The following is a 26,055-nucleotide window of genomic DNA, read 5'->3' as shown; positions in this document are numbered from 1 at the left end:
CCGTCGTGACAGCGAAACCGTCAGCCTCCTCGGCATTAACAGTGTGGTGGACACTGTACCCACCACTGGGCCAAACATTTGAGACTCCTTTCCTCAGCATGGACACGCTTGCCAATGCCGCTCGCCGTTCCTTTGCCCACACAGCCGGTGTTGCCGCCGAATATTCGACACGTCGGTACTTATGCTGCCAATGTTCCGAAGAGTGAGCAGCTCCTGTCTTCCACAAAGCTGAAGGTATGGCCGCGATGTTTCCCTCCAGGGCGTTTAGCTACCCTGCCTGTCATCTCCTGACCTAACGCGATTCGTAAGAAAAATACTCTTGACAGCATATCTCCCGACTTGTCTACCGTTACCGCATTTCAATCTAATGAATGATTTAGATTATCTAAGTCTATGTGTAGGAGTGACTAGATAATGATGGACGGGGCTTCTTCTGCATAGTCTTAGTACTACATTGGCACACCGTGCAACAACACCCTCAGGAGCAGTGAGTCCTTGAGCTCGTCGGCCTGAGCCTTCAGTTCATCCACGTCCCAGTTGACCCACACGAACTTTCCCTTGAGAAACTCGGCTTCAGGAGAGGCAAGCCAAACATGGAAGTGAGCGGGAAGTTCGACTAAAGAAGATGGCGATTAGCCAATGGCAAGAGGGACAAGAGGAACTAAACAAAAGAGATGGGGGGAACGTGAGGAAAATAAAACACTCTCTGCTTACCATCATCTTGCCCTTCCATCACGGTATTGATTTCGGTCGTCACGACGCCAGGCTGGACGTTGAAAACATGCAAGTCCGGATTCTCGGCCTGCAGGTAGTCGAACATCTTGGTGTTTGCCGCCTTGACTACCGCGTAGACCCAGACCCCGGGCACGGCGTTGATGTGTGCGATGCCCGACGTGACGTCCAATACCTTGGCTTTGGGCGCCAGTAGGGGCAGCACAGCCTGGATCGCGTTGAAGGCGGCCAACATGCTCAGCTCCACGCCGTGGCGGAAATCCTTCTCGTCGTAACTGGTGACCGGGCCGACCGTCGGGAGGATGCCAGCGTTGCTGACGAAGACGTCAATCTGGGCTCCGCCGGCCTGCTGGGCAGCGCTGGCGAAGGCGGCGTCCACAGCCGCACGCTGGCTCAAATCAACGCCCTCGAACACCACCGTGGTGGTCCCTTGGGGGTTGGCGTTGCGGATTTCCTCGGCCGCCGACTTCAGTCTCTCGACGCGCCGCCCGAAGATGGCGATGGCTTTGGCACCGGCCTGTGCGAAGGCGATCGCGGTGGCCTTGCCGATGCCACTACCGCCGCCCGTAATGAACACCACTTTGCCGGTGGCCCCAAGCTCCGGGCGGGTGGGCGAGATCTGGGGATAAGACTTGCTGTGCCAGGTCTTGGTGAAGGACTTGAACATGCCGTTTCCTGGATACGGCTCGGGGTAGCTGCCCATCGTTGCGTTGATCCACGTGAACTGCCTGTGAAAAGATGGTCAAATTTATCTGTTGGTATACCAGGGTTGTTTTCTAACAGAAAGAAGTTGGATCAGGATGTATCAAGTGATTTACATGTCCTTGGAGGAGAGAAGTTTCCCTCGTCTGGCGGGTGGTCGAGACAACTTATGTACTCGTGCTGATACATCTCCTTTGACCGACCGACAGCTACACGATTCGAAATCAGCATTCCTAATATGACGGGGGGTTAATGGAACATGTCTCCTCGACATGGGCCCGCCAACGTTAGGTACCCGTGTTCGAGGGTATCGAACGCCATTTGGAACCTTGTTTAGCGCATCCATCTTTGAGAATGATGTGATATCGGTGGTTCCCGGGGCGACCGTGGAACCTAATCGAGTCGCCGTGAAACAGATCCCGACAAGGAGGAACTTACAAAGCACTGGGGAAACACCGCAGGAATTAAGCTATCCGCTCAACGTAGACGGCACTGGAAGACCCTCCGCGGCCTTCAGCTTACTCAGTCGAACGTCTGTGAATCATCCTACGCCAACGCAAGTGTGACTTAAACTTACATAAGCTGTTCCAAACTGTCGTCGTCCCGCTCAAAGCAACAGGTATCGGACAACCCCACCCCTCCGCGGGCCTCTAGTTTACTCTGTGTGAATCATTCCGGTGATGCCACGCCAACGACGGAAGTGCGCCTCAGACCAAAATATGTATGTTGTTCACACTTTTCGTCGTTACAGCTGGATACATTCTCTATTGAACTAGGTCAACAGGGTGCGGTTGGAATAATTTTCTGTACACTACCAAAAACCATCGTGACGTCCCTCTTCCTCAAATCCCCGACTGAGCATCTGAGAAGTATAAGAAGAAGTCGCGGTGGTTGGCCTTCATGGTGGCTTCACCACGGCTCCTCCGCTGGACCTCCTGATTTAACTCGGCGCACGTGCCCCGAAAGGACCGCAACGCTTCGCTCTCCATCTCCTCCACCATTGTGTCAATGGTCTGCAAACCGGAAGCGACTAGCTGGCTATCAAAGGATATTTTTTCATGCCGTGGTCTGTGCATGCTATTCGCCGTCAACAGTATCATGGCCGTCATATAAGTGCAGCCCATTTTCCTATTGTATTGTTGTTGCGAGTCAGCCTCATCATGATCAATCATGGAGCAGCGATTAACATCAGTTATATATACGTGCGAGAATCGGATGGACACGTACGGCCATCTCATATGTTCGATGCTGGCGTGGTGTTTTTTGGGGAGGTTGACTTACCAGAAGTTCCAGCGATCTGTGAGCCGCAGCGCGCTCAACAAGACCATCAAATCACGCGCCTCGTCCACAATCACCTCCCAGTGAGGTGGCAGCAGTGGTACGGTGCCCTCCCTCCCGTGCCGGCGTAGGCTGGCCACCCATTGGGCGTTCCAGGCATGCGCCTGGCTTATCGCCGTCGTACACAACAGACTGGTTGAGTGCAACACGCACAAAAAGCGGAGCGTGTCAGGAGACACTCCTCTCAAGGCCGCCGCGGCACTAAACTCGGGCGGGTTGGAAGCCTTCCACCGCTCGAGGGCGCTGGCTACACTCTCCAGGGCGCGGGACCGCTCCTTGGGACTGCGTTTTTGGGAGCGCGTCGAGTACAGATAGTCGTACACACCGCCTTCAACAACGGCCAGCTGGATGCGGGCGACGAAGTAATTCATCTTCGCGGCTCCGTCGGCGGTGGTGATAATGCCGGCACCGACGCCGTCGGCGTCGTCGTCGTCGTCGTCGCCGCCCACCTGACGTTCGGTAGCGGCGAATTTGGGGGAAGGCAGGTCAAGGTCGATGTCGTCGTCCAGCTGGATCGACGGCTGTTTCGAGCGCATACTGAGGTCCTTGTCGAGAATGTACGCCAACCAGAAGACGCGAGTGCGCTGTCTCGCGAGGACGGGGTCCAGGTGTGCCGAGGAGGCACGATTGTGCAGGCCCAACTTGTGCGCGAGACGCATCGTCATAGCAAGCAAGATCAGCGAAGGCTGCAGATCTTGCGAACTCTGAGACAGCATCACCATACCCACCAGAACCTGGATGTTGAGCAGCTCTATGTTGCCCAGCGTCACGGCCGAAAGCACTGACTGCGCTCTGCTGAAACACTCGGCGTAGTACTTAGTGTTACTACTGCCTGCCAGGCCCTGCCGGTGTGCGAGGGCTAGCACTATGTTGATGGCACCCCATGCGACAGGATCGCGCCGTTTCTGGGGGCCACGATGGTAGAAATCGTGGACGAGATGCAGAAGAGTGTCGGCATGAAAGAGCGGTAGCACGGCGTTGAACTTTTGGAGGAAGATTTGGACGACAGGCAGGACCTGCTGTAGGGGAGGGAGACTGATCGATTTTGGAGAGTCGTCGTCGTCGTCTGCATTTCCATCCTCGCTTGTCGGCATCGTTGACAACGTCACTGTGGCGGTCGGCTTGGGTCCCCGGAGCTGAGCCTTATCCTGAACCTCATTTCGCCTTTCAGCAGCTTCTAAGCGTTCAGTGACCTGCTCAAGGAGAGTCTCTAGGTACCGAAGCCGGGCCTGTGTGTCGCTGGTGCTCTCCTCGATCTTTGCATTGCTCTGTCGTTTCTTCGGCTTGGACTTGCGACTTGGTGCCGTGTAAGTACAGTGCATCGCATAGATAACGCAATGCGAACAACGAGGCGTCTGTCCATCGCACTTAATTTTGCGCAGGTAGCAGAAGTCGCAGGCCTTTTTCGTTGTCTAGTTGTTAGTCAGTGGCCCCCACAGACAGTTTCGCGATAAGGTAGTTACTGCAGATTTCTATACTTTTCTGGGAGTCTTTGAGCCCTCCATGGTACTTTCACAGTATCACCCAGGCCCACGAGAACGAACGCAGTATTTTCGCTCGCGGTGCAGCAGACTGTGTTCGCTCCAAAGTCACAGGCCGCTGAATAAATAGAGGTCATTTTTGAGCCTCCGCGGAAGGCCATCGGAACTGGTTGCTGACAAACTCGAAAAGCAGAAAGTCCACTAGTGTGGAGGGAAGACTCGACATCATTGGTGGTTTGAATCACGCTAGACCTTCGTGGGCATACTTTCCATGGCCTTGGCATCACCTCGACCCCGTCGCTTCTTCAAACCGCGAGCCTCCATGAACTCCATATGCTCCTTCGATATGACGAAGCCTTCATTCCAGTTTTGAGGCGAATGATAAATGCACCTGCTCAGATATGTTGATTTCCGATTCGATGGATATTTTCGGTTTCGGTATGTCTACACTCTCCGGTCCTTGGCTTCATGGATATGTTGAAATATTTTCGCGATGCGTCACACGCGCGATCCGTTTCCCCTTCACTGTGGACCATGAACATCCAAGTTCTGAAGTAAAATCCGAAGCATAACGACCAAGTTGCATAATTGTACGTAGCGACCACGCTTCCCGGATGTGATTGGCTCAAGCAATGCATTAAGTGACAGCTGTCAAGCGCAATTGAGCAATTCCTGTTCGCCGAGGCGCAACGGATCAAGCACGAAATGAATCTGGCGAATAGCCGCAGGATTAATGGAGACTCGTTGACTTGCCAAAAAAGACTTAGAGCATTCTCCCCTGTCTTCCTTGTCTAGTTTTGATATAAGTGAGGTTTTTCAGCCACCTTCGGCGCACCAGATGCGCTCTGGTAAACGTTTCGGGAAATGACGGGAGGGAGAGAGGCGAGAGAGGAGACGCCAGTGCCACTACGATTCGAAAGGCTCTCTTTTGTGTAAGAAGTTATCCGCTCATGGATGAGGAACTATCCATGGAGGAAGGGGAGGACTTGTAGAGGATCGGATCGACTCTCCTCTCCTCTTTCATATGTACACTAGCGAGAAACGCTATCGCACGTACTGTACCTATTCTGATGCTTGAGCACCAGAAGTGTCTGGGGAAAACGGAATCCGCTGGTCCCTTTCCGATTCCCACGTAGAGGATCCCAGGACACACATCCGGCGCCAGATTTCCTCCGTGGCCGTTTGCTCAAGTGGCGTTCAAGGATCCATCTCAGGATCCATTTCGGGCCCTGTACGGAGAGCCTAGCATCGTATTTCGTTTTCAGTACAGTATGACTCTTCTCATACCCAGAACCCAAAAGGACGAAAATGGTGCCCTCTAGCTTCTCGGGGCTTGTTTCAGGGACCACCCAGAACGGGCGTACGAGGCTGAACACCCATTGCCACGCTGAAAGTGTTGCCCATATTGTTTCACAGTTCAACATGTCATTTTACGCCTTGTTTATCTGTCGAACTGGGGAACAACTTGAGATGTATTGAATGCTCTGTCTACCTCACAACCGGTCCTGCCAGATTGCTGGTATATATACATGTTGGTTTGACCCCTTTTCTTCTCCTATTTCTACCCCTAAAACCTGCATAGGGGTGATAACCCCTTTTCAATAAAGGGGCACTTGCGACTATTCGGCCATTCTGTCAGGGCCGCCCCTGCCAAGACACTAGATACCGGGCGAGACGCAGGCTTATAACCTGCTCATCTCACCCCATCATCGCTTGACTCCTCAAGCGATCGAGTCGATATCATATAGGACTGTCAATTCCATCAATTCCCTATTGAATCACGCTTGCCCTTCCGTTCCTTGGCATTCCTTGATACATTTGAGTTGAGATGGGAGGCGAAGAGAGAGAGCGCGAGAGAACACTGGGGAAAAGAGCGGGTCCACGAGAGAGTGCTGTTGGCAGTGGTATTCATTTCTGTCTAGCTAAGTTCTCTTGGGTATTTTAAGAGGGGTAGATGTAGCAACAAAGCCAGAGAGGAAGGAGCGTCTTGGCATCTCGTGACAAGTACAAATTGTGATTTTACGGAAGACTTCGAAGGGGTCCAAGGGACCGTCAGACTATATACTTTCGAAGCGTGTACGAAGCGTACAATGCCTTCGAAGGTCTTTACAAGCCTTGGCGTCGCCACATATCCCATCTGCCGCCGAATTTGGGCAGGTGGCGCCGCCGCTTTTAGAGTTCTTCTTCCCTAAATGCCAAGATCATCCATTCTTCGCTCTCATTGCAGCGAATTCATTCCCACGCGAGCATTTGGCTGGTACACCAAGTCTTACAGCCTCGAGAGAGTGACACTTATACATCCGCTTTCACCTATTGTGTTCATTGTTGGCCAGAATAGGCAATGCTGGCTTGGCGTTGTCACCGCGACTGGCTTGGCATTATCACTCTATAGTGACACTTGAAGCAACTTTGTACCCTCAACTCAGTACACTCCCGACTCGTCAACAACTTTTCCCTGCCTAATTCTCCTACCAGCTTTTTCCGCTCCTTCAACATTGCGCCATCTGCCCTTCGAACCTCAACATGAATACAATTTGCGGACCCAGCGATGGGGCACGTACATGTACACCCATGTCAAGGTCATCCTCAAGCTCAAGTACATCAAAAGAGACTATGACAGTGGAGAGTTCACCACCGAAGTTATCGCCCTTAGAGGGATTGGAATACGCTCGTATGTATAGGTATAAAGGGATCCGAGATCTAAAAGAACGTGTCCGCTCGCAGTCTGCTGCGTTGATGGACGGTCACACGAATCAGCACTACCTTGTTTTCATGGGTGTCACAAAAGACCACCTTGAAAAGATTGACCATCAGCGCGCCAATATAGGGAAGCATACCCGGATGAGCCTTTACGCGTATAACAATCTATTAGTTATCAAACTGATGCCCTCAGCGGAACATGAAGTTGCGCATCTCAGATTAGCCCAGAAAATTGATCGCGCATTTTCCAGAATGGGCCTCCCAGAAGATTGCTTATGTCCTATTGGCGGGACAACGTACAAACTCCCTAATTCCTCTAAGGAGGGTGATATTGAAAGTGTTGCCACATATTGTCTCACAATTCAACACCATACAATTTCACATCGGCCCCCGTCGCACAGGGCGACAACGACGCCCAAAAAGGCACTTTGACGAGCTTAATTAGGCAGTACTACGTAGAATGGACCACGTGCACTCAGTGTGATGCCTTCCTGGACCTCTTCTCTCTGTAAATTGTACTGCAAAGAAGGCCCTTTACACCTCCCTTCCATTGAAGCCTTCCCGCAAATTGACCAATCAGAGCAAGGCTCGGAGGTTTTAGACCAATCATATTGAGTGTACGGAATAAGTTAAAGGATAGTGAACGGAATAAGGATTTTCCATCGGTGTTAGTAAGGGCGGTGTATTAATTAGTAAATCCCGGCAAAGCGTTTTCCAAAGTATTAATAAAGTCAGTTGCGGTCGCCGGCAGTAGCGTCTTTCCGACACCCCCATGTTTCTGAAAGCCCCACAAACGCGCTCCCCGGCCACGCCGAATATCAAATTCTCAAAACTTCAATTCTTCCTCGATTGAAATACATCCTTTTGCATCTTTTTCGTTGTCTTTGAATGGATGCCTATACCGAAGGCGACGCTCAGAACGCACTCGCAGATCTCAAAAATGGGGTCGTTTTTGCCACCGCTGCCACTCGACTTGGGGTCCCACGTAACACTCTACGTGGCCGCCTTAATGGTACCCAACCTCACCGGTATGCTCACGACGACGAACAGCGGCTTACGGCCGTTCAAGAAGACCATCTCGGGCTCTGGGTTCTCCAGCAGGAGGCTCTCGGTTACGTGCCAACGCACACGCAAGTACGAGCGATCGCTAGCGGCGTACTTCAGCGGAAAGGGTGACCACAAGCCCCTAGGGAGGGAGTGGTCAAGTCACTTCGTGAGGCGCCACCCGGCCATCAAGACAAAGTTAGGTTGCCGGACTGACTGGGAGCGTATAAATGCGGCCACTCCGGACAACATTAGACACTTGTTCAACTTGTACAAGAATTCCACGGATTCCGCTGAGTCTGAGGCTGAGTATTGCCTCAATTCAGGATTGTTCCTCCCAACTTCGATCAATGGGTTTCGACGAGCAGATATGCACGTCCTGCTGTGACGGAACAAGATGACTACAAGAAACACCTTGAAACGGCGCATTGTCCGAATCGGCTCGGAGATACTCAGTCGAGCTCTCTCGACCCAAGTCGGTTGAGTGGCGTGCGTTCTAGGCACACTACGAAGTCGAATATCCGTCGCTGGCTCGCATGGCCTTTGACGTGCTGTCGATCCCAACGATTAGCGCTGGATGTGAAAGAGTATTTAGCTCCACCAAGCTTCTGCTCACGGACCAGAGAGCTCGGATGAAGGAAGATATAATGGAGGCATCGGAATGCTTAAGGGCTTGGCTTCTAGCTGGGCGGAATGGGAAGCGGTCAGATTCGTAGTTGGCGCTGCTTGTCTGGGTGGTCCACAGACTGGATCCGATCCATGGACAATCTCGATATCGTGCCCTCCGCCCGAGGGGCCATGTGGTCCACGGATTGGATCCGATGGCGGTGGTATGCCTTCGTCCTCACGCAATTATTCGACGCACGATCTTGGCGTAATCACGTGCCGCACAACACCAAGCCACAACTAGGTAAATCCCAAATTAAAAAAAAATTAATTATAGTGTAGCGTTGGCGAAGCTTTTTCTAGACTCCGGACCCCCGCCCGCGTGAGAGAAGTACCTGGATCAATCGTGTTCACGTGACTCGAGTCGATTCTGATTGGTCGACGAAATCGCTTCTGATTAAAAAGCGGAGCGCTTGGAACAGGAGGGATATTGTGCGTATGCCCTACCGTAGAAACATTGGCGAGAGGTTGACGACGTTACTGATGGTTGCTCTGCGTAACGACGCAGCATTCGCATGTCTATAAAGTACCTCGACAAGTAGACAGAGAACAGAGCTCCGCGGAGGACGTCCGCAAGTGAGATATTTCGAAAGGGTACTGTCAGCCATCCAGGCTGTCGATGTCGCACGGTGACAACAACTCGATTCTATGGCTCATACGGAGTGAATTTCTCATGAGTCGGAGAAAACTTGGAAGCAATCAGTTTGGATGACTCTTGAGACGTCGAAGCTAGCTAGCGCAGCCTATGCTTGGTTGCACGGCTAAGCGCCTTGAAGGGACGAATGGTAGTAAAGTTCTGCCTCGCATAAGCGACACCGCATCATTGGAAGACTCGGAAGGCGAGGGTACATTCAAGTGCCTGAAGATATTTGTGAAGGTACGGGCCGTCGCGCGGTGACCCACAGAATGAACCCTTCCGTCGCTGCAAGTAGTCAATCTTCCGCGATCGCGGTGATCCCTCCGGGACTTTCTTACCGCTGCAGAGTGGCAGCTTTGTAAGACGGGCTTGGTGGGCACTATGACACTGGCCAAGGCCGCCAGCGACCGCGGGTAATTCATTCAGAGTGTGGAAGACACGATGGAAGAATAACTCCGCGGGTCAAGCTGGGGGGGAGGACGCTCTTATAGTGCTCCTGCATAGCTTCCTAGGAGGCAGGGACAGTGTATGACGAAATCAATCACTCAGAGAGGAAGCATGGGACAACGTCTCGAGGGGAGAATTGCTGAAGGAGGAATGTCCTTAGGGTGACAGATATCGAGGACAGATATCCTGGCAGCGTAGGAAGAAGCTCAAGGGGGAAAACAACACCACCTAGAGCTCAGCACAGATTTTTGAAAAACGCGTAAAATAATTGCTCTAAATTGCCCAAAGCTTGAACTAATTGGCCCCTGTGACCATTGACGCGTTCAAGTCCCGTAAAAAGGTGTGGTGGTAGCCATGGAGCAGGTGTGGCCGAGTATAGGCTCTGAACCCGACAGCATAAAAGAGCACGCCACGTTTCTCCATGAGGCATATGCTCAACTTAGAGCGGTCCAAGGCACTTGTACTGCGATACCAGCGACTACTATAAACCCTATTATTGATTCCACCCTGTACCTTTTGTCCAAGATCTCCCGCCACCTTGAAGAGCAACCTGACACGAGGCTAGTGACCCAAATCCAACAATTCATCAAGGAACAGCCAAAAGAACAGCGCGGTGCACAGATCAAGGATCATGAAACCATCAAAACCGCAATCAAGACAGCCACTGCTCCACTCCAGGCTGCGACCTGCTCCGGGGTTGGCCCTTGCTCGAATACCTTCTATGCACTAAGAAAGCAGAATGGTGGGTCACAAAAGCGAAATCGTCAATCTTCTCTCTAAAAAATAACAGAATCTCCGGTACGCCAAAGACAGGGCCCGAAGTCTTCAAGATCGTAAGTAGTCTTTGAAGGACTGCCAACAATTCCTCTTATGGAGCGGTGCTGCCTACTCAGAGACCTTCCCTCAAGTTGAGAAATTTTTTAGCCATTTCATCTACTCGAACAAGAAAATCTATTTGCTTTCTCCCAGAGCAGATGAATAGCCTTCTGGGGGAACTAACACATCCACGACGACAAGGGACTTCTTCTCTTTGACATACTGCACGGCCTGCCTTATAGCGGCCTCGAGCATCGTCCGCTTCTTCACTTGATTCCCCAACACTGTGGCGCCCAGAGATTCGGCATGTTGGCTTATATTTGGAGCCGGTTCATTGATGCGGATCCCAATACCTTTGTGTTTTTGACAGGTCTACTTCGGGTGACCGCTACTCGTTCTTGGTGCACTTCGTCATTGAGAAGTTGTTGGCAGTGATGATCAAAAGTGGAATCTTGTAACGGGCGGCCGTCCAGATGGCTGTTGAGCCCATCATGAAATCCCCATCACCCAAAACGGCAACGGTCAGGTAGGGAATGTCTCTCAGTGCTAATGCTGCGCCGACGGCCAGACGTCCCTTTGACCCTGAAACGAAACAGCAGCTTTTGGAGGTCAAGGCCACGGGGGCCAACTTTGGACTTCCTCGCCGATGAGATTCTATGTGGCTCACTCCTCCCCGCACCATGCCTGCAAGGCTGGTACCTTAGGACCCTGTCGCGGATATTCTGAGGTCGGTAGAACCTCTGCTTAGAATCTGTTTAATATCATCTTCACATCCGAGAGCGTACTCACAAAGACCCCATCGATGAATTTCGTTGATCCATTGCAGTAATCCGACAACTTCTTCTTCCTCCAGACAAGACCCGTGATCAAGCACTCGTATTGTGCAGCCGGCCCAAGCACCATTCACTATTTTTGGTTCAAAGACCCGTACTATCCAAAGGTCTTTCTCCATCGTCAATCCATAATGACGAACTAGATTGAATTGCTGGGATTTGAATTGCTCCAAAACGGTCTGAGAATAGGCATCGAGCTTTAACTGGCATCGGTTGAACAAGGAAATCAGACCTGCGGCAGCGACTTGGTTTTGCACAACTCGCGAATCATCGGTTCCTGCTTTGAACTCTATCGAGAAATAGGGACAGAATGCACCCGAGGCATTACAATGCACGACTTGTTTGGCAAACCTTCGATACTCGACATTTATGACCTTGTTGCTTAGCCAGTATTGACTGTCGGCATAAATGTCGAAGCCAAAGAGTTTGGAAGGAGTCTGGTTCGAAAGGAGTGGAGGTGCATACCACATACGTTGGCTAATAGTTTCGCGGGGTTTGAGCGAAACTTCCGCGAGCCGTACAGCACAAAGCTGCCTTTGAATATCATCTATGATTATGAGCTGCTGCCCGATGAACAGATTCTGCCAAGCATATATCTTGAATTCAGCTTCGGAGTAGTGTGCCTCTCCCAGTCGGCGATACGCCCTCTGCACGAACTTGACGAAGTCGGAGTCCATGGACAGGAATATCGAATCGTCTATATCCTGCTCAGCTCTTTTCACGAGCGCTTCTTGGACGGCCGCCCGGTAAAATTCGCGTGATTTGGCAAAGTCCGAAGGTTTGTCAGAGCCGAAATGGTTGTGAGCTCCTGACACAACACCCACGCTTAGATTCGCATGTTTGTATATCTCAACTCCTCGCGGAATTAGCTGAATCTCCTCGAAGTCAACGTCGCGGACCGTGGCATTTCTGGCGCCCTGTGTTCTGCTCGTACCTGTCCTAGAGACCGTTGTCGAGGAGTTTGTCGGTGTTCGATTTGCATGAGCATTTTGTGGTAGGCCTGGTGAGTTCCCCGGAGCCGGGCTCCTGAGTTGGCTGGCCGTTGTTGGACGCGCGTATGGGGGTGTTTGTGATGCCATAACTTCTCGCCAAAGCAGTTTGATTTGTTGTGGATCGGTTTCCTTTATTTTATCCGCCGAGAATTGTGGAGAGTAGGTTAACGAGTGAGCTTGTTTCGTGTTCTTTGGTCGAGTAGTCTTTGCTTTGGGTTCAGGGCGAACCGTGGAGGAGGGACAGCCGGCACGGTTGCCTATTCTTAATGAGTCACAGCGTGTTTGCATGGGGAGTGACATACAAGTTCGCAGTTCACCTCCCATTGAATCTGCTACACCTCATGGACATTGCATGTCCAGTGGAGCATGGTAGGCCGTTTTCGTCAGAATATCCGTCGTGGATCATTCAAGATTTGCCGGACTTGATATACAGCCTGGATGCGGTTTGCAAAATCTTGAACGTTGAACATTTCGAGAAGGATTGAACACCGACGTGTGTTGTTGTAGCGGCGGGAAGAGAATGTGTGTACTAACTAAAACTGTTTGTTGGGGGTGGCCGCTTTTACTAATATACTGTGTATGCTCCGTAAGCGAATGTAAGCTAGCGTAGGCTAAAGTCCTTGGTAGAGAAATCCCACACGCGGTGTTGAGAGCCAGGGTAGTCTCTTGGCATTGAGGCGAGAACGCCGTCAAAAGCGGCGGGAGAATTCCGTGCGAGCTGTGGTACGAAGGTCGCTGCCCTGAGACGTTCCCTGGCCATCTCATACCCCCGATGTATTGACGACCTTTTCAGCCAGGAAGAATTACTCCCGCAGCCTCGCCTCTGACTAATAGGGAATGCATACTCATTCACAAATTTTGCGCAGAGGTTGTGGCCTTTTCCTTCGCATGTCGCTCTCAGGTAACATGGACATCCCCGCTCCAGAAAAGGTTGAGTTCTTCCGACAAATTGCCCAAACATTTTTCATGATTTATAATTTTTGACCCTTGCAAACTGTCTCCCGGGCATATCTCTATTTGAAGAGTCCTGGTTTCTCCCCGGAAATGACCGAACCGGCCAAAGTCTTCATAATCGGCCCCGGGTTCATCGGTTGGAATATCCTTGAGCTTCTCGTTGACGAAGGATATTCTGTCACTGCCCTGACTCGCCGACAGCAACATGCTGAGGGTATCAAACAGTCTGGTGCTGTTCCGATTATGGGCTCACTGCATGACCTGCACATCATCGAAGAACTGAGCGCAATCAGCGACATTATCTTCCAAGTGGCAACGGGCGATAATTTGCCGCTGGTCCATGCGATTCTAGCGAGCGTGAAGACACGAGCCCAGCAAGGCAAAGGCACCATCTACATCCACACGAGTGGAGCAAAGGTGTTCGACGATGGGGCCAAGGGCATGTTCAGATCGGATAGGATCTACCATGACGACAGACGCGGGGATATGGACAGTGTCGCGGACGATGCTCCGCATCGAGAGGTCGATCTAGCTCTGGCGAGAGCCCAGGAAGAGTGGCGAGACTGGTTACGGCTCGCTATTATTTTGCCCCCCGAAGTATACGGCTACGACAGCAAACATGGAAGACTGTCCATGATGATACCCAAACTGACGCGATTCGCCATGAAGCATGGCTACGCCCCAGTCATCGGAGATGGTCTATCGGTGGAGACACAAGTGCACTTCCGCGACATAGTCCGCGGATACATGACCGTGCTACACTTCTTGGAAAAAGCAGATCAGAAAGACGTCCTGGCTAATCCTTACTGGCTATGCGAGAACGGCGAGGAGTTCTCATGGAAAGAGGTCGCAGAGGTTATTGGACGGGCATTGCACGAGGCGGGCAAGATCCAAGACCCGACTCCTCAACAGCCGCCGAGGGAGTTATATCATGAACTGTGTGGAGAAAGGACGGAGAGCTATATGGGTCTTAACTGTCGAGCCCGAGCTGTGCGATTGCGGAAATTGGGCTGGGAAGCTCGTGAGAAGGGGATTTGGGAATCGTATATGGAAGATGAATTACCAGTCATTTTGAAGGAAGCAGACTAAAGGGGTTGTGACCTACAGTCAAGCGATCGCAGGGGAAATACATGCCTCGGTTCTTTCTCCCTCGGCGCCTCAGCCGAACTCCCCGCATTCTTACAACGAACTTCCCACGCGAAATCCAGGATCTTAACGTTATGTATCAGGTGCATTGCTCTGACGTGGTCCACGGAGAATCAAAGATATAAAGGGAGGCTCGGGTGTCAGTGATTGTTCTCTTGCAAAAGTTGACTCGGAGTCGATGATCTTCGCAGTTTCGAGACGCTAGCGACGCAAAGCTCAATGAGTAACATGACTTGGATATAAATTGTCGGAACACATTGTACTTGAGGAAGGTGCATTAAAATCGGCAGAAAAGTCCCGTTGGGGGTCGGGACCACTCATCGAACCGCTGCAAAAAAATGGCCAAAGGCAAAGACACCTCCGCGACAAAAGCTTTGGATTTCGAATCACATATCGAGTTGAAGCAAATCGCACCTGTAAGCAGCCTACACTCCGTCTGGTTTGTTGGAAGATGACATGGGTCTTCAAGTGCAACAAGCAATCTCTGATCAACATGTCAGGATGTATTCACCAACGTCCATCAACCATGGCTATTTCATATCACATACACTGTCCCTGGGCCACTGATGATGGCCGAAGCTGCGGCGGCCGCCTACAAGACCGTTCCTGAAGGATTCAGGTTGCATTCACTGCAGACGCACTTCATGTTGCCCCCGAATGGGTCGAAGCCTCTGGTATACAAGGTGCAAAGACCTAGCCAGGGACGACGGTTCGCAGTGCGGATCGTGACCATCGAACAGGATGACAAGCCGTTTGTGACCATCACGACAAGCTTTGTGAGCGGGGCTCACTGGACAGGGCGAGCAATGACGCACGCGGTGAGAATGAAGATCGAGCGACGAGTGCGGGAAATTACCTTGGATGATTTTGAAGCGGCGCGAGGGCCGCTGGGACCGTTTATGAAGTTCGAGAGACTCCCGCTCGTCCATGAAGGTGAGAATCCTGGGATGGATGGGAAAGAATGTGAGGCTGAGCTCACTTGTCTTCTTAGATCCGCAAGACCCCAGCACGACCGTCGCCCCCGTGGTCGCAAAGATTGATCCCGCGATCAAATCTCCTGCTGGCACGGCCGCTCATATTCTTGCCATCATTTACCTATCCGACTACCACGTCATGGACTGTCCGCTGTCCATCCACGGAGTGAATATTGGCATGTTTCCAATTGGTGACCATTCCAAAACGCTCACGCCGGTGGGAATGAAGATCATGACTAGTCTCAACCATACCGTTTCCTTTCATACACATGAAGGGTTCAGGGCTGACGAGCTGATGTACATCGAGGTAACTTCTCCGTGGGCCAAGGACGGGAGGGCGATGATACATTCGAGGATCTTCAGCAATCAGGGTCTTTTGGTCGCGACATGTACTCAAGAGGTTTGAGTCTTCTTCCATTCTTTTTGGTCATTGTACTCTGGTCTGATGATACGTGATAGGCTTTTTACGTGTTTAAAGACGAATCGAAGCTCTGAGAGAATTGGGAATCTCGTGGATCATGGGCATAGAGAGCGAAATAGTCCATATATAGTGGAGAATGCCGGAGGGAGCTGTGGACGCAGGAAGTGTTGGGCAAAGGCTTGGGAGGCTCATTTGTCGACATTGAGGCCTAGCTTGAGATGCATTACCTTCAATAATGCATTGGCGATGGACTAGATAGTGCGAGACAAGACCTAGAACGGCAAAATTACACCTGAATGAAAGAGCAGAATATGGAACGCTTCCCTCCAATAAATTCGAGCCAGGAAGAGCACTTTACCGAGTTATGCTCGACAGTACATATGGAGTACGGCGGATCAATGAACCTGAAAATGTAAAGTAGAAGGGCGACCACCGGCCAAGTTTCTTTGCGTGACCTCTCCAGCTGTCGCTTCTCATGCTAAACGCCGTTGATGCCAAATAATTGATTGGAACTTGGCTTCGTAATAATAATATTATTTATATCATGAATTGACGGGAGTGCAACGCAATCGGTCACTTGAAAGTTGTACCAATGTTTCCAATATTGGCAGTTCAGGAATGTCGGACTCTCTCCATGTCATTGCACTGATATCCGGTGGCAAAGATTCTCTGTTCTGTATTCTCCACTGTCTCGAGAATGGCCACAAGATCGTGGCACTAGCGAATCTCCATCCCAAACACCGACAAACTTCTCAAGGCGCAGATGAAGCCCTGTCAAACTCCAACTTCAAGAGACAAGGAGAGGAAGACCTCAACAGTTTCATGTACCAAACCGTTGGACACTCGGTTATCCCACTCTATGCCGAATGTCTTGATCTCCCACTGTACCGAAGACACATAACCGGCTCAGCTGTGCAGACTGGCCGATATTATGATACCATCAACAAGCAAGCCGCATCGGACAAGACCGAGGACGAGGACGAAGACGAGACAGAAAACCTGGTCCCCCTTCTACAAGAAGTTATGCGAAACCACCCCGAAGCCAACGCTGTCTGCTCCGGCGCTATCTTGTCAACGTATCAGCGCACCCGCGTCGAGTCGATCGCCATCAGACTCGGCCTTACGCCCTTGGCGTATCTATGGCAGTATCCCGCTCTCCCTCCCCCGACACCAAATGACTCAGACGGTCGCGGTGATTCCCTGACTGGCCTACTAGACGATATGGCAGCCGCTGGATGTGATGCGAGAATTATCAAGATCGCCAGCGGTGGTATTAGGGAAAGTCTATTGTGGACTAATGTCGCTGACGCAAGGGTCCAACTAAGGCTCGTGAGTGGGTTAAGGCCGTTCTTTGCCGACCATGAGTTCGGGCTTCGCGGTGCGGTTTTGGGGGAAGGGGGAGAGTATGAGACGTTGGCAGTCAATGGACCAAAGAGGTTGTGGAAGAAGAGGATCGAAGTCTCCGACGGTCCGAATTTGGCTCTCACGGGGGATGGGGGAGCGAGTTACATCCGCGTAGGAAAAGCAGTGACGGCGGAACATGATCCGAAGGACATTGAGCAGGAGGACAAGGTCCTGCGAGTACCCAAACCGTTGGATCCTCAATTCGAGGCGATCTTGTTGAAATACCAAAACCAAAGAACTGATATCTCCGGCAGCGGGAGCAAAGCTGTAGAAGACCCCAGCAGCAGCTCGTACAACGTTCCTCAAGGTATCCTAGAATTTGTTCACAACCTGAGCTCGACCCATTTATCAATATCCAACATAACGATGCCTTCGTCCAGCTTGCCAGAAGTGGACAATAACGCCACCACTCAAATGAAGCAAATATGCGACAAACTCGATGCCTTCCTTGCGTCCGTATCGACCTCTCCTAACCTCCCTTCCCGCCTCACGACCTCCAATATCGTCTTTAGTACCTTGATCCTCAAGAACATCTCCAACTTCGCCGCCGTCAACTCCATTTATTCCTCACTATTTCGCTCCGGAGAACCCAATCCACCAGCCCGTGTGACCGTCGCATGTCCGCTCCCCGAAAATGTGGAAGTCAGTTTGAGCGTCGTACTTGATCGGGGACCTCGAGAAGCAAGGCGTGGCCTCCACGTCCAAAGTCGCAGTTACTGGGCACCGGCGAACATTGGCCCGTACAGTCAAGCGATATGTGTTCCGCTCGTGGTTCAGCTAGACTCTGGTGTCAATGTTCATGACGCAGAGTCAGTGGAGATGGCTCACATGGCAGGTCAAATACCCTTGGTTCCACAAAGTATGCAGGTTGCGCAAACAAGTTTCCATGAACAGGCGGTGTTGAGTCTTCAGCATCTATGGCGGGTCGGGCAGGAGCGTGGCGTGGATATTTGGCCATGGGGGATCGCTTTCCTTCAGCATGAGGATGGTTCTTCGTACAAGGTCGACGTGACATACAGAATATGGCATGACGCTCACCGGATTTCGACAAGGACCAAAATCAACTCACCTACCGAGGATGAAAATGACCAAGAGGAAGGCCCCGATGCATGGGATCTGCAATACAACCGATCTCAGATATATGAGGTGGCCCCACTGCAGATGACCGTCGGGAACCATCGTCATATTCTTCCTCACTCGACCATTTTCAAAGACACGACGAGCGAGTCGGTGTTTATTCCTCCTTTCATCGCGGCAGAGATTCTTTCTCTACCTCGACATGCGCCAGTTGAATGGTGGAGTCTAGGAATAGCCAACCTGCCCGAGAAACCTCATTCAACACCTCGTATATCTACGAGTCGAAAGCATTATTCATGGGGATCCACCAACCGCGTCACTATTCATCCTTCTACTAGCCTTGAGGAGCGTGCTCAGTCAGGGGCCAGAGAAACATGGGTTCATTTGGTCACAGTGTTGGTTCACCTAAATCCATTAGATATCAGTTCCGATGTCAAACTCGTTGAAGAAGTGCTATTGGACCTCCTTCTGCCGAAGTCTGATCTCGGCACCTTAGCATTTTCAGATCCGGAAATTGTCCACGGCACAGCTTTCATATCCCACAAGGGTTACACTTACTGGACCAAGATGCGTGAACGGCCACTTTTTGCCACCTTGACAGTCATCCCGTGCACCACATTGTACGGGAACTGTAGAGTTGACACGTCCATCGACGATCCAGGCGATGAAAGCAGCGGGATTTCCGTTTCCAAATCTTCAACGAAAAAGACCGAGCAAGAGGTGTCTTCACTACGGCCCAACGAGGAGACAGATATCAAAAACGACGCGGCGGCGCAATGCCCCTGGCAATGCCGACCTCTCGCGGCAGCAATGACCATCCGCATCGATGAGAGCCGAGACTGACAGAGTAGCTTTTTGACCGGTCCGGACCTGTGTATCTTTTGACAGCTTGTCAAAATGATACGGGCTTTTTCGGCCCAGCCACTCGAATTCGAAGCGGTCTCCACAGAATAACCTCCCAGTTGACACATCCGAAGAAACGGAAAAAGTCCCAACCCCACAAAAAAATCGTCGTGGAGGCTTACAGCAGACGATTCCGGCCAGGTGCATGGACACTTGGACCCAAAGTTTCGTGTTTCGCGCGTCCGTTTGACAGGATGCGCCATTGTGGATAAGTGAAGACGTCAAAGATAGCTTTTCAAACTTAGGAATCGTGTCCTCTTAGACTTTTCTGCTCTGCGATCGCAATGTGGCAAGCCTGACCTATACAACCACCACGTCGACTTGCTTTGCTTGCAAGGCTGCTCGTGCTTCTTGACAGTTCGGTAACAATACAGCGAAGAGACATTGATTCGATCCTGGAACCCTGGTTCTCCAAAATGACATCCGATTCGGATCTTCGGGATTTCCCGCCCTCTGCATTTTGGCAATTGGAAGGAACGACACTGATACCCTTGAGCCGTCTCGTTTTTGCTTTGTCTGATATCGCAAGAATCTGGATGTTTGCATGCTGAGAGGGGGTCCACAGACGACAACGGCGCTTAGGGCAAGGACTACCATGCCGCACCGCCCTGCCTTCCCTTGCGGCTTACCATCCGCAATGACAAAGGACCACGTCCAAATTCCAAGTTCCAATGTGAGTGCTCCCCCCCCGGGGGGGGGGGGGGGCTTCTCCCAGAGCCTAAACGCAATAGCGTTTCCCCCGCCAGAGCCACAGGCCAACCCTGAGTAGATCATCATGGACGCATCTTTCCCCTGGCATGGTCCTTTCCTTGGGCAAACCTGGAACAAGACACTGGGATGCTTGCTATCAGTTCTAAACATGACATGCATTGTACAGCCATGTGCAAAAATAAGTCAAGGTAAAAAAGAGTAGAGCAGGGTATCAAAATATAGAGATGTAGAGAAAATGGAATAGGAAAAAGAGAGTTTACAATTCATTTTGACATAGCAGATCCTCACTTTGGCATTGCCAGAGGAAAAGGGAATCTGGTGTCCTCAACATTCTCGCATTTGTCGCCATTCCAGTGCAACTGGACCGTCATGAAAAAGGAACCCAGGGCTTCAACCCGTGAGTCTATTTGAGCACAGCCAGGTCCAAGCGCCTAGAACATGCACTGCCGTCGATGGACGGGAGGATACTCGATCCTGTACCTGCACTGCACTGCATGTTATGTTTCTTTCTCGCCGTGTCCATCCTCCTTCTCTTGAACCACATCGTCTGCTAGAGGACGCGATACCTGGCTCACAGACTAGTTCGCGGCGTCAAGTCAGGTGAAGTCACTAAGTGACAGTGTCAATTGAACATAGCCCGAAGCGCGCTGCCTACTCTTCACGACTCAAAGTCAGAGTGGGGGACCTAGCTGTGCTGTGACCCACGACGCGCTATCGGAGAGCCTGTCGCGCCATGGAAGTTTTGTTCGTGAATTGTATTGCGTCGCCTCGCCCTCTGGCCTTCTTCTGCCAGAGCGTACCCCGAACAAGGAGTACTTTGCTCAAGTATCCAAGTAGATCAGGTACTCCTACACCCCATTCAGCTAAGCGGAACGAAGAGGTCAAGAATAATCTTCATCTAACCGCCAGACAGCTTCGAGAAATCCCATTGGTATATCCAACCAGGCAGCAATCGAGATCTGGAAGCGCCAAGGTTGAGGGATCAGCTGAGCGCGAAAAGAACAAAGGCAAAGCGACGCGCCCAACTCATACTGTCAACTTGACAGCGCGAGTGCGAGTGCCTTTGGTTATCCGCGCAGTCCGCATACGAGGGCTGGGATAGCTGGCTGTTAGGCCTGATGCTGGTGGGGTGTAGCAACAAAAGTCAAAAAACTTTGGAAAACAGAGGACTCTGTCTCGCCTTCCCACTTCCCCCGCCTCGCCTCACTAAAATTCTGAAATTTGTTGCTCGAAAACCCAGAATCCAGGGAAATGCCTGGAAGGACATTCGAAACTTCCGGCCCCTTGGCCCCTGCACTAGCTTCGTTTCATGTTTTGGCTTTGGGCGCGAGCATTGGGAAGACCATCATTTCGTTTGTTTCGTTTCTGTGCATTGCGGTGATTCCTCTGTCCTATCATTGGTGAGTTTTTCTGCTCTTTCGGGTCAACAAATCGCATCTCATCACATCTTTTTCACCGAAATGAGCACGGGGAATGAGGACAAAAGGGAAGCAGAATATGAGAATACGGGTCAGTCCCCTGGTCTGAGAAATGACAACACTAACCCACATGGGCGTCAGGGTAGATATCTCGCTAGTCCATTCTCATTATCATTATCGACAAGTACCCGAAAGGCCAAAGTAAAATTCCTCGTGGGTAATACACTATCTACAAGGTGCCGACGCGGTGGGTGAGCAGTGGATCGTGGGCATGGCACATGGATGAGAAGACCTCATATGACCTGGCGTAGATATTGCAAGCACTGGTCGTTGGGGAATAATAGATTGAAGTGCTAAATCTAGCAGACGTACAGATTGTAACAAAACAACCGAAAAGACGATGAAAATGGATGCAACTCAACGTGTCAATTGTCTAATGGTACATTGAACGGGTATGGATACATACAAAGTACGAGCAACGGCTGTGATGAGTAATAAGAGGCTGTGCTGCTGACACAAATCTCTCCTTGCTTTCCTTTCGCCTACTTTCCACACCCCGAACATCAAAAAAAAAAAAAAAAGGGAAAATGAAGGATAAGAAGCCTATGAAAGAAAAAAATAAAAAAAAATGTTGATGAAACAGAATAGAAAAAAGTTATTCCCCCTTGATCCCCTTCTCCTCTGTGTGTCCAGCAAAAAAGGGCATCCGTTCTTGTAACTCACTCCAGCCATCACCGTAAAGCCCATTCCTCGAGAAACCAAGGGCCATAGAATACATGATTTGTCGAAATTGACTAAAAGAGTTAAAAGGCTTCGAAACACTTTTTTTCCTCCCGTAGGCATACCCTCTTTGTTCTCAGCTCCTAAATCGCTGTTCTGTCTTATGACTCCTTAACCTGGCATGTCCTATTGTGTTGTGAGGTTTTTCTCCCCTGAGAATATTTCCGCTTTGCACTGGGTCTTCTTCACATCATAAGGATCGTTCCGTCGTGGTTGCTTCGAGTTGTTTTGGTGATTTGTTTTCATCTCTCGTGAGGTCAAATCTGGTAATTTACATAGATTCATCCCGCTTTCTCTTCTTGAGAAGACGTTTGCTATCTCCAGATGAGGATGCCTCAGAGCCACTGCTGCTGGAAGAAGTGGCCAGGGCCGCTCGTTGAGCAGCTTCGTAGAGAACATGACCCATTTCCTCATCGTAGGGCTGATGAGGCTGGAGCTCTCCATTCTCCAAAACACCCATCACGATGGCACCGCTACCGTGGGTACGGGCGTGTTGAGCCAGATTGTCCGAACGCGAGAACTTCTTGCCACATTCATTGCATTCGAATGGCTTGTCTTGAGTGTGGAGGGAGCGGTAGTGACGCTTGAGATGTTCCTGGCGACGGAAACGACGAGAGCAAAGAGTGCAGACAAAAGTCTTGGAGGGGTCCTCGGTCAGAGACTGCTTTCGGCCACGGCGGTTGGCAGGAGCTTGTTGGGAAGGAACAGAGCCATCGGCAGGAACGGACGTGTTGTTCTCGTCAGTAGAGCTGGGCTGGCCTTGAGGAGTGGCAGAGGAAGTGTTTTGGCCTTCGGATCGGCTGTGGATGTGAGCATCAGATTGGCTGAATTGTTGGAAGTCGAGATCACTGTCTGCCGAGCCGTTGCGCTTCATCTTGCGTTGAGACTTCTTTTTGCTGGTACAGCAGGAGCCGGCGTCAGAAAAGGAAGACACAGGGGGCGAAGGAAGACCGGCGTGCGCGACGTGGTCTTCGTCATCAAAGCTGCCGAAGCTGTGAACGCTGAGAAAATCCTCCTCTTCCCCGAGTGACAACTTTTGCCGTTTGTCACCGTTGTAGACAATCTCAGGGTCGGTGAAGTTCACAAAGCCGAATTCGTCCTCGGAGTCAAGATCGGTGCAGAAGGACGAATCGAAGGAAGGATTCTCAGCGAGAGTGAAAGGATCGGCTGTATCATGCTCGGGAGTGATGGGAAGGGCGGTGTTGCCCAGCGCAAACTTGTGCTCGTCGTCCTCCGCGGACAGAGTGGGCAAAGGGGGAAAGCTCTGGAGAGGAGCAGACACGACAGGTTCAAAGGAGGTGGAGGTCAATTCTCGCAGGTTGACGAACTCGGCGACGGGGTAGGTAGAGGGCGAGACCTGAGATTGGGGTGAAGCCGGGACTAAAGCGGGAGATGTGCAGCCACTGGAGGTGGTGTTGGTAGAAGTGCTGTTGGAAGTCTGAGCAGTGGCCGTGGCCAAAGTGCCGGGTAAGAGCTTGGCATCGCCGGGATGCGGGAATATGTGAACTTCTGTTCTCAGGCAGTATCAGCATCGGTTTCAATTCCAAATCCCAAAACACGCAAGTTCCGGATCATACTTACGTCCGCTCTCCGACCAGTCGTCCAAAATGGGCAGAGGCTGAATTTCCTCCTTTGCGGCCTCGATGGGCAGGTTGAAGTAGCCTGCCCCGTGCACCGGAGTCTGGTTGACACTACTAGACGGCGGGCTGCTGGCCGTGCTGGGACATGCGGAAAGGCATGGAGTGGGTGGTGAAGAGTGCCTGCTCTCGAGGAAGTGTCCATGTTCCATTTGTCCATTGTGGTCCATGATGATCTTAGGCATTGGCATGGCCAGTGTCAGCGGTGGTGAGGCCTTGGGAGTCATGACCTGCTGCGGCATGAAATGAGCTCGGGCAAAGTGAGGAGGTGCTTGCCAGTATTGAGGAGCCATATACTGCTGAGGGTATCCAGCCATGGGGCTGAATACCGGTTGCTCGCTGGGCATTGGAGTGAACACCGCGTTATGTCGTGCGTCCGAGTCTGGCCGGTATTGGTAGAATTGAATCTGCTGAGCAGCCATTGGATATGGAGCTTCCATTGCAATGGGGCTTGGTGTGTTTGCTTCTTTTCTTTTCCCCTTGAACTCAGCTTTTCTGTCTCTGGCAGAAACCTGGAATATCCCAAAGTCGTTCAGTGATGGCAGGGTTCCTGATTGTAGTACAAGTCGGTACGAAGAAAATAGGTGTCCAATGAGTGGCACTGTCGGCTTCAAAGATCTCCCGTTCGATTTCCTGGTGACTAGCTATACATATAGATGCAGATATGCTGGTAACCGTGAACAAGAGAGAGCGCGTGGAGTTTCCTTGACGTATGTAAGGTTAGAGGATTATGATATGATACAATATTGGCACAGGCTTGAAGGAAGGACTGGATGATGTTCAGTGGTGTTGTACAGTGGATTGAACAAAGGATCCGGGAAGGGCCTGGTCAAACGAAGAGGTATAAACAGATGTAAAAGAAAGTTGTAGATCGCGGGGAAAAAGAGCGACTGCCTCGATATGAAAAACGAAAAGAGAGAGGATAAAGCTGAGAAGCAAGGTCGAGCCATAAGAGAGATCGCTAGATGTCCTGAGGGTCTTGAGGACCGGCCTTGTCGACCAGTGACTTGGGCGCTCGATGGGGAATGGCAGAGGGTTGCAGGAACGGGCGCTGCGCTCGGGACCGTCGTCGCGACCCATGCAAGTGACTGGAAAGGATGGTGGATCGTATGGAGTGTAAGGTCTCACTCCACCCCAGTCCGTCCCGAAGACTATCACCCACTAAAAGTGGCCCACTTTGCCAGCCGCACTGTTAGAGCAGCAAGCTCCTCCGGGAGCCCTGGATAGTAGACTGGCCAGGGTTGACGCTGGGAATGTCCTGTCACGCAGAACTGACATGCACGGGAAATTACACACTGCTCAGCACACCACCTTGTCTGCGAAATGTCTTAATGCCGATGATGCACCTTGGCCCTGAAGGAGGCCAGATGTGCGGTTACTTGACTGGCCGCCTCTATGGTGATGGGTTGCTTCTATTGAGGGTTTGAGCAATCCCATGGTGGAAGAAGACGACGACCATGTCCTTGTCATTGGCTAAAGGAAACCCATCTATCACAAAGGAGCGCTTTGAATAGAGCATGTCGAATGGCTGACAACCCGTTTGAGAATTGGTATGTCTGAGATCTTGGCCAAAGTTTCCTACCGTTGGGTGTTCTGGGTTTGTTTGGTCAACCGGACGTCCAAGCAGAAAAGAGAACGTCGTAGTCAAGACCGTTCCAGGGTTTAAAAAAAAAAAAAAAAAAATACCTCGTAGGCAAAGGCTGACTGACCTCCGTGAGATCATTCGCCTGAGACGACATATCGTGACATGGGATGACACAAGAAGTGGTGAATGACAGAAGATACGCCTCGATAGGCTCTGTCGTTCACAAATGCAGGCAAGTGGTGCTCGAATCAATGACTTGGGACCTGCATGTTGGTCAGTGTAGGCATCCCGAGTCTGTGATACTCCATCCAAGCGCAGACAACGACTGGGCGAGTCGCCGGGGATTGTTGACGCCAATAAAGAACCGGACGTGAGAGAGGAGTTGGTGATAAGCTGCGCCCTCGGGTCTCGAGCGAATCGCTTCATGGCCTATTCTTGGAGTTGACCACAAATCCAATACCCATATTGCCATTCCATTTTCTATGGGGAAATCTGGCATACGGCCTGAGCTGACAAGTGCCGGCGAACAATACTACCGACAGCACCTAAGACACCTTGTTGAGTTTCGTGAAATGTCAATCAGGTTCGGGAAAGAGGTGGCAAAGGAAAAGGCCTTTGACTAGGATATTGAAGCGGCTTGATGATGGCGTAGAATGG

The 26,055-nt window shown here is 51.2% G+C and overlaps 7 protein-coding genes across 7 annotated transcripts; 3 read left to right on the top strand and 4 right to left on the bottom strand.

Moving 5' to 3' along the window:
- Positions 1 to 449: 449 nt before the first annotated feature.
- On the bottom strand, positions 450 to 1,435 carry Z518_04923 (uncharacterized protein; the record flags this gene model as incomplete). The annotated part of the gene is made up of 2 exons (XM_013418629.1): positions 450 to 616; positions 715 to 1,435. 2 exons carry the CDS (start codon positions 1,433 to 1,435, stop codon positions 450 to 452), a joined length of 888 nt encoding a protein of 295 aa, XP_013274083.1.
- An 841-nt stretch (positions 1,436 to 2,276) lies between these two features.
- On the bottom strand, positions 2,277 to 4,094 carry Z518_04922 (uncharacterized protein; the record flags this gene model as incomplete). The annotated part of the gene is made up of 2 exons (XM_013418628.1): positions 2,277 to 2,562; positions 2,716 to 4,094. The coding sequence occupies 2 exons, from the start codon at positions 4,092 to 4,094 to the stop codon at positions 2,277 to 2,279; spliced, it is 1,665 nt and encodes a 554-aa protein (XP_013274082.1).
- Positions 4,095 to 11,263: 7,169 nt separating this feature from the next.
- Z518_04921 (uncharacterized protein) lies at positions 11,264 to 12,676 on the bottom strand (the record flags this gene model as incomplete). Its single annotated transcript, XM_013418627.1, has 1 exon — positions 11,264 to 12,676. One exon carries the CDS (start codon positions 12,674 to 12,676, stop codon positions 11,264 to 11,266), a length of 1,413 nt encoding a protein of 470 aa, XP_013274081.1.
- Positions 12,677 to 13,432: 756 nt separating this feature from the next.
- Positions 13,433 to 14,431, top strand: Z518_04920 (uncharacterized protein; the record flags this gene model as incomplete). Its single annotated transcript, XM_013418626.1, has 1 exon — positions 13,433 to 14,431. One exon carries the CDS (start codon positions 13,433 to 13,435, stop codon positions 14,429 to 14,431), a length of 999 nt encoding a protein of 332 aa, XP_013274080.1.
- Positions 14,432 to 14,826: 395 nt separating this feature from the next.
- Z518_04919 (acyl-CoA thioesterase II) lies at positions 14,827 to 15,868 on the top strand (the record flags this gene model as incomplete). The annotated part of the gene is made up of 3 exons (XM_013418625.1): positions 14,827 to 14,904; positions 14,989 to 15,421; positions 15,480 to 15,868. The coding sequence occupies 3 exons, from the start codon at positions 14,827 to 14,829 to the stop codon at positions 15,866 to 15,868; spliced, it is 900 nt and encodes a 299-aa protein (XP_013274079.1).
- Positions 15,869 to 16,501: 633 nt separating this feature from the next.
- Positions 16,502 to 19,207, top strand: Z518_04918 (uncharacterized protein; the record flags this gene model as incomplete). Its single annotated transcript, XM_013418624.1, has 1 exon — positions 16,502 to 19,207. One exon carries the CDS (start codon positions 16,502 to 16,504, stop codon positions 19,205 to 19,207), a length of 2,706 nt encoding a protein of 901 aa, XP_013274078.1.
- A 3,240-nt stretch (positions 19,208 to 22,447) lies between these two features.
- Positions 22,448 to 24,253, bottom strand: Z518_04917 (uncharacterized protein; the record flags this gene model as incomplete). The annotated part of the gene is made up of 2 exons (XM_013418623.1): positions 22,448 to 23,685; positions 23,758 to 24,253. 2 exons carry the CDS (start codon positions 24,251 to 24,253, stop codon positions 22,448 to 22,450), a joined length of 1,734 nt encoding a protein of 577 aa, XP_013274077.1.
- Between the last annotated feature and the right edge of the window lie 1,802 nt (positions 24,254 to 26,055).

Source organism: Rhinocladiella mackenziei, assembly GCF_000835555.1.
Source record: "Rhinocladiella mackenziei CBS 650.93 unplaced genomic scaffold supercont1.3, whole genome shotgun sequence".
NCBI classification, from domain to species: Eukaryota; Fungi; Ascomycota; class Eurotiomycetes; order Chaetothyriales; family Herpotrichiellaceae; genus Rhinocladiella; species Rhinocladiella mackenziei.
Note: the sequence above shows the minus strand (reverse complement) of the source record. Positions and strands in the feature narration are given on the sequence as shown.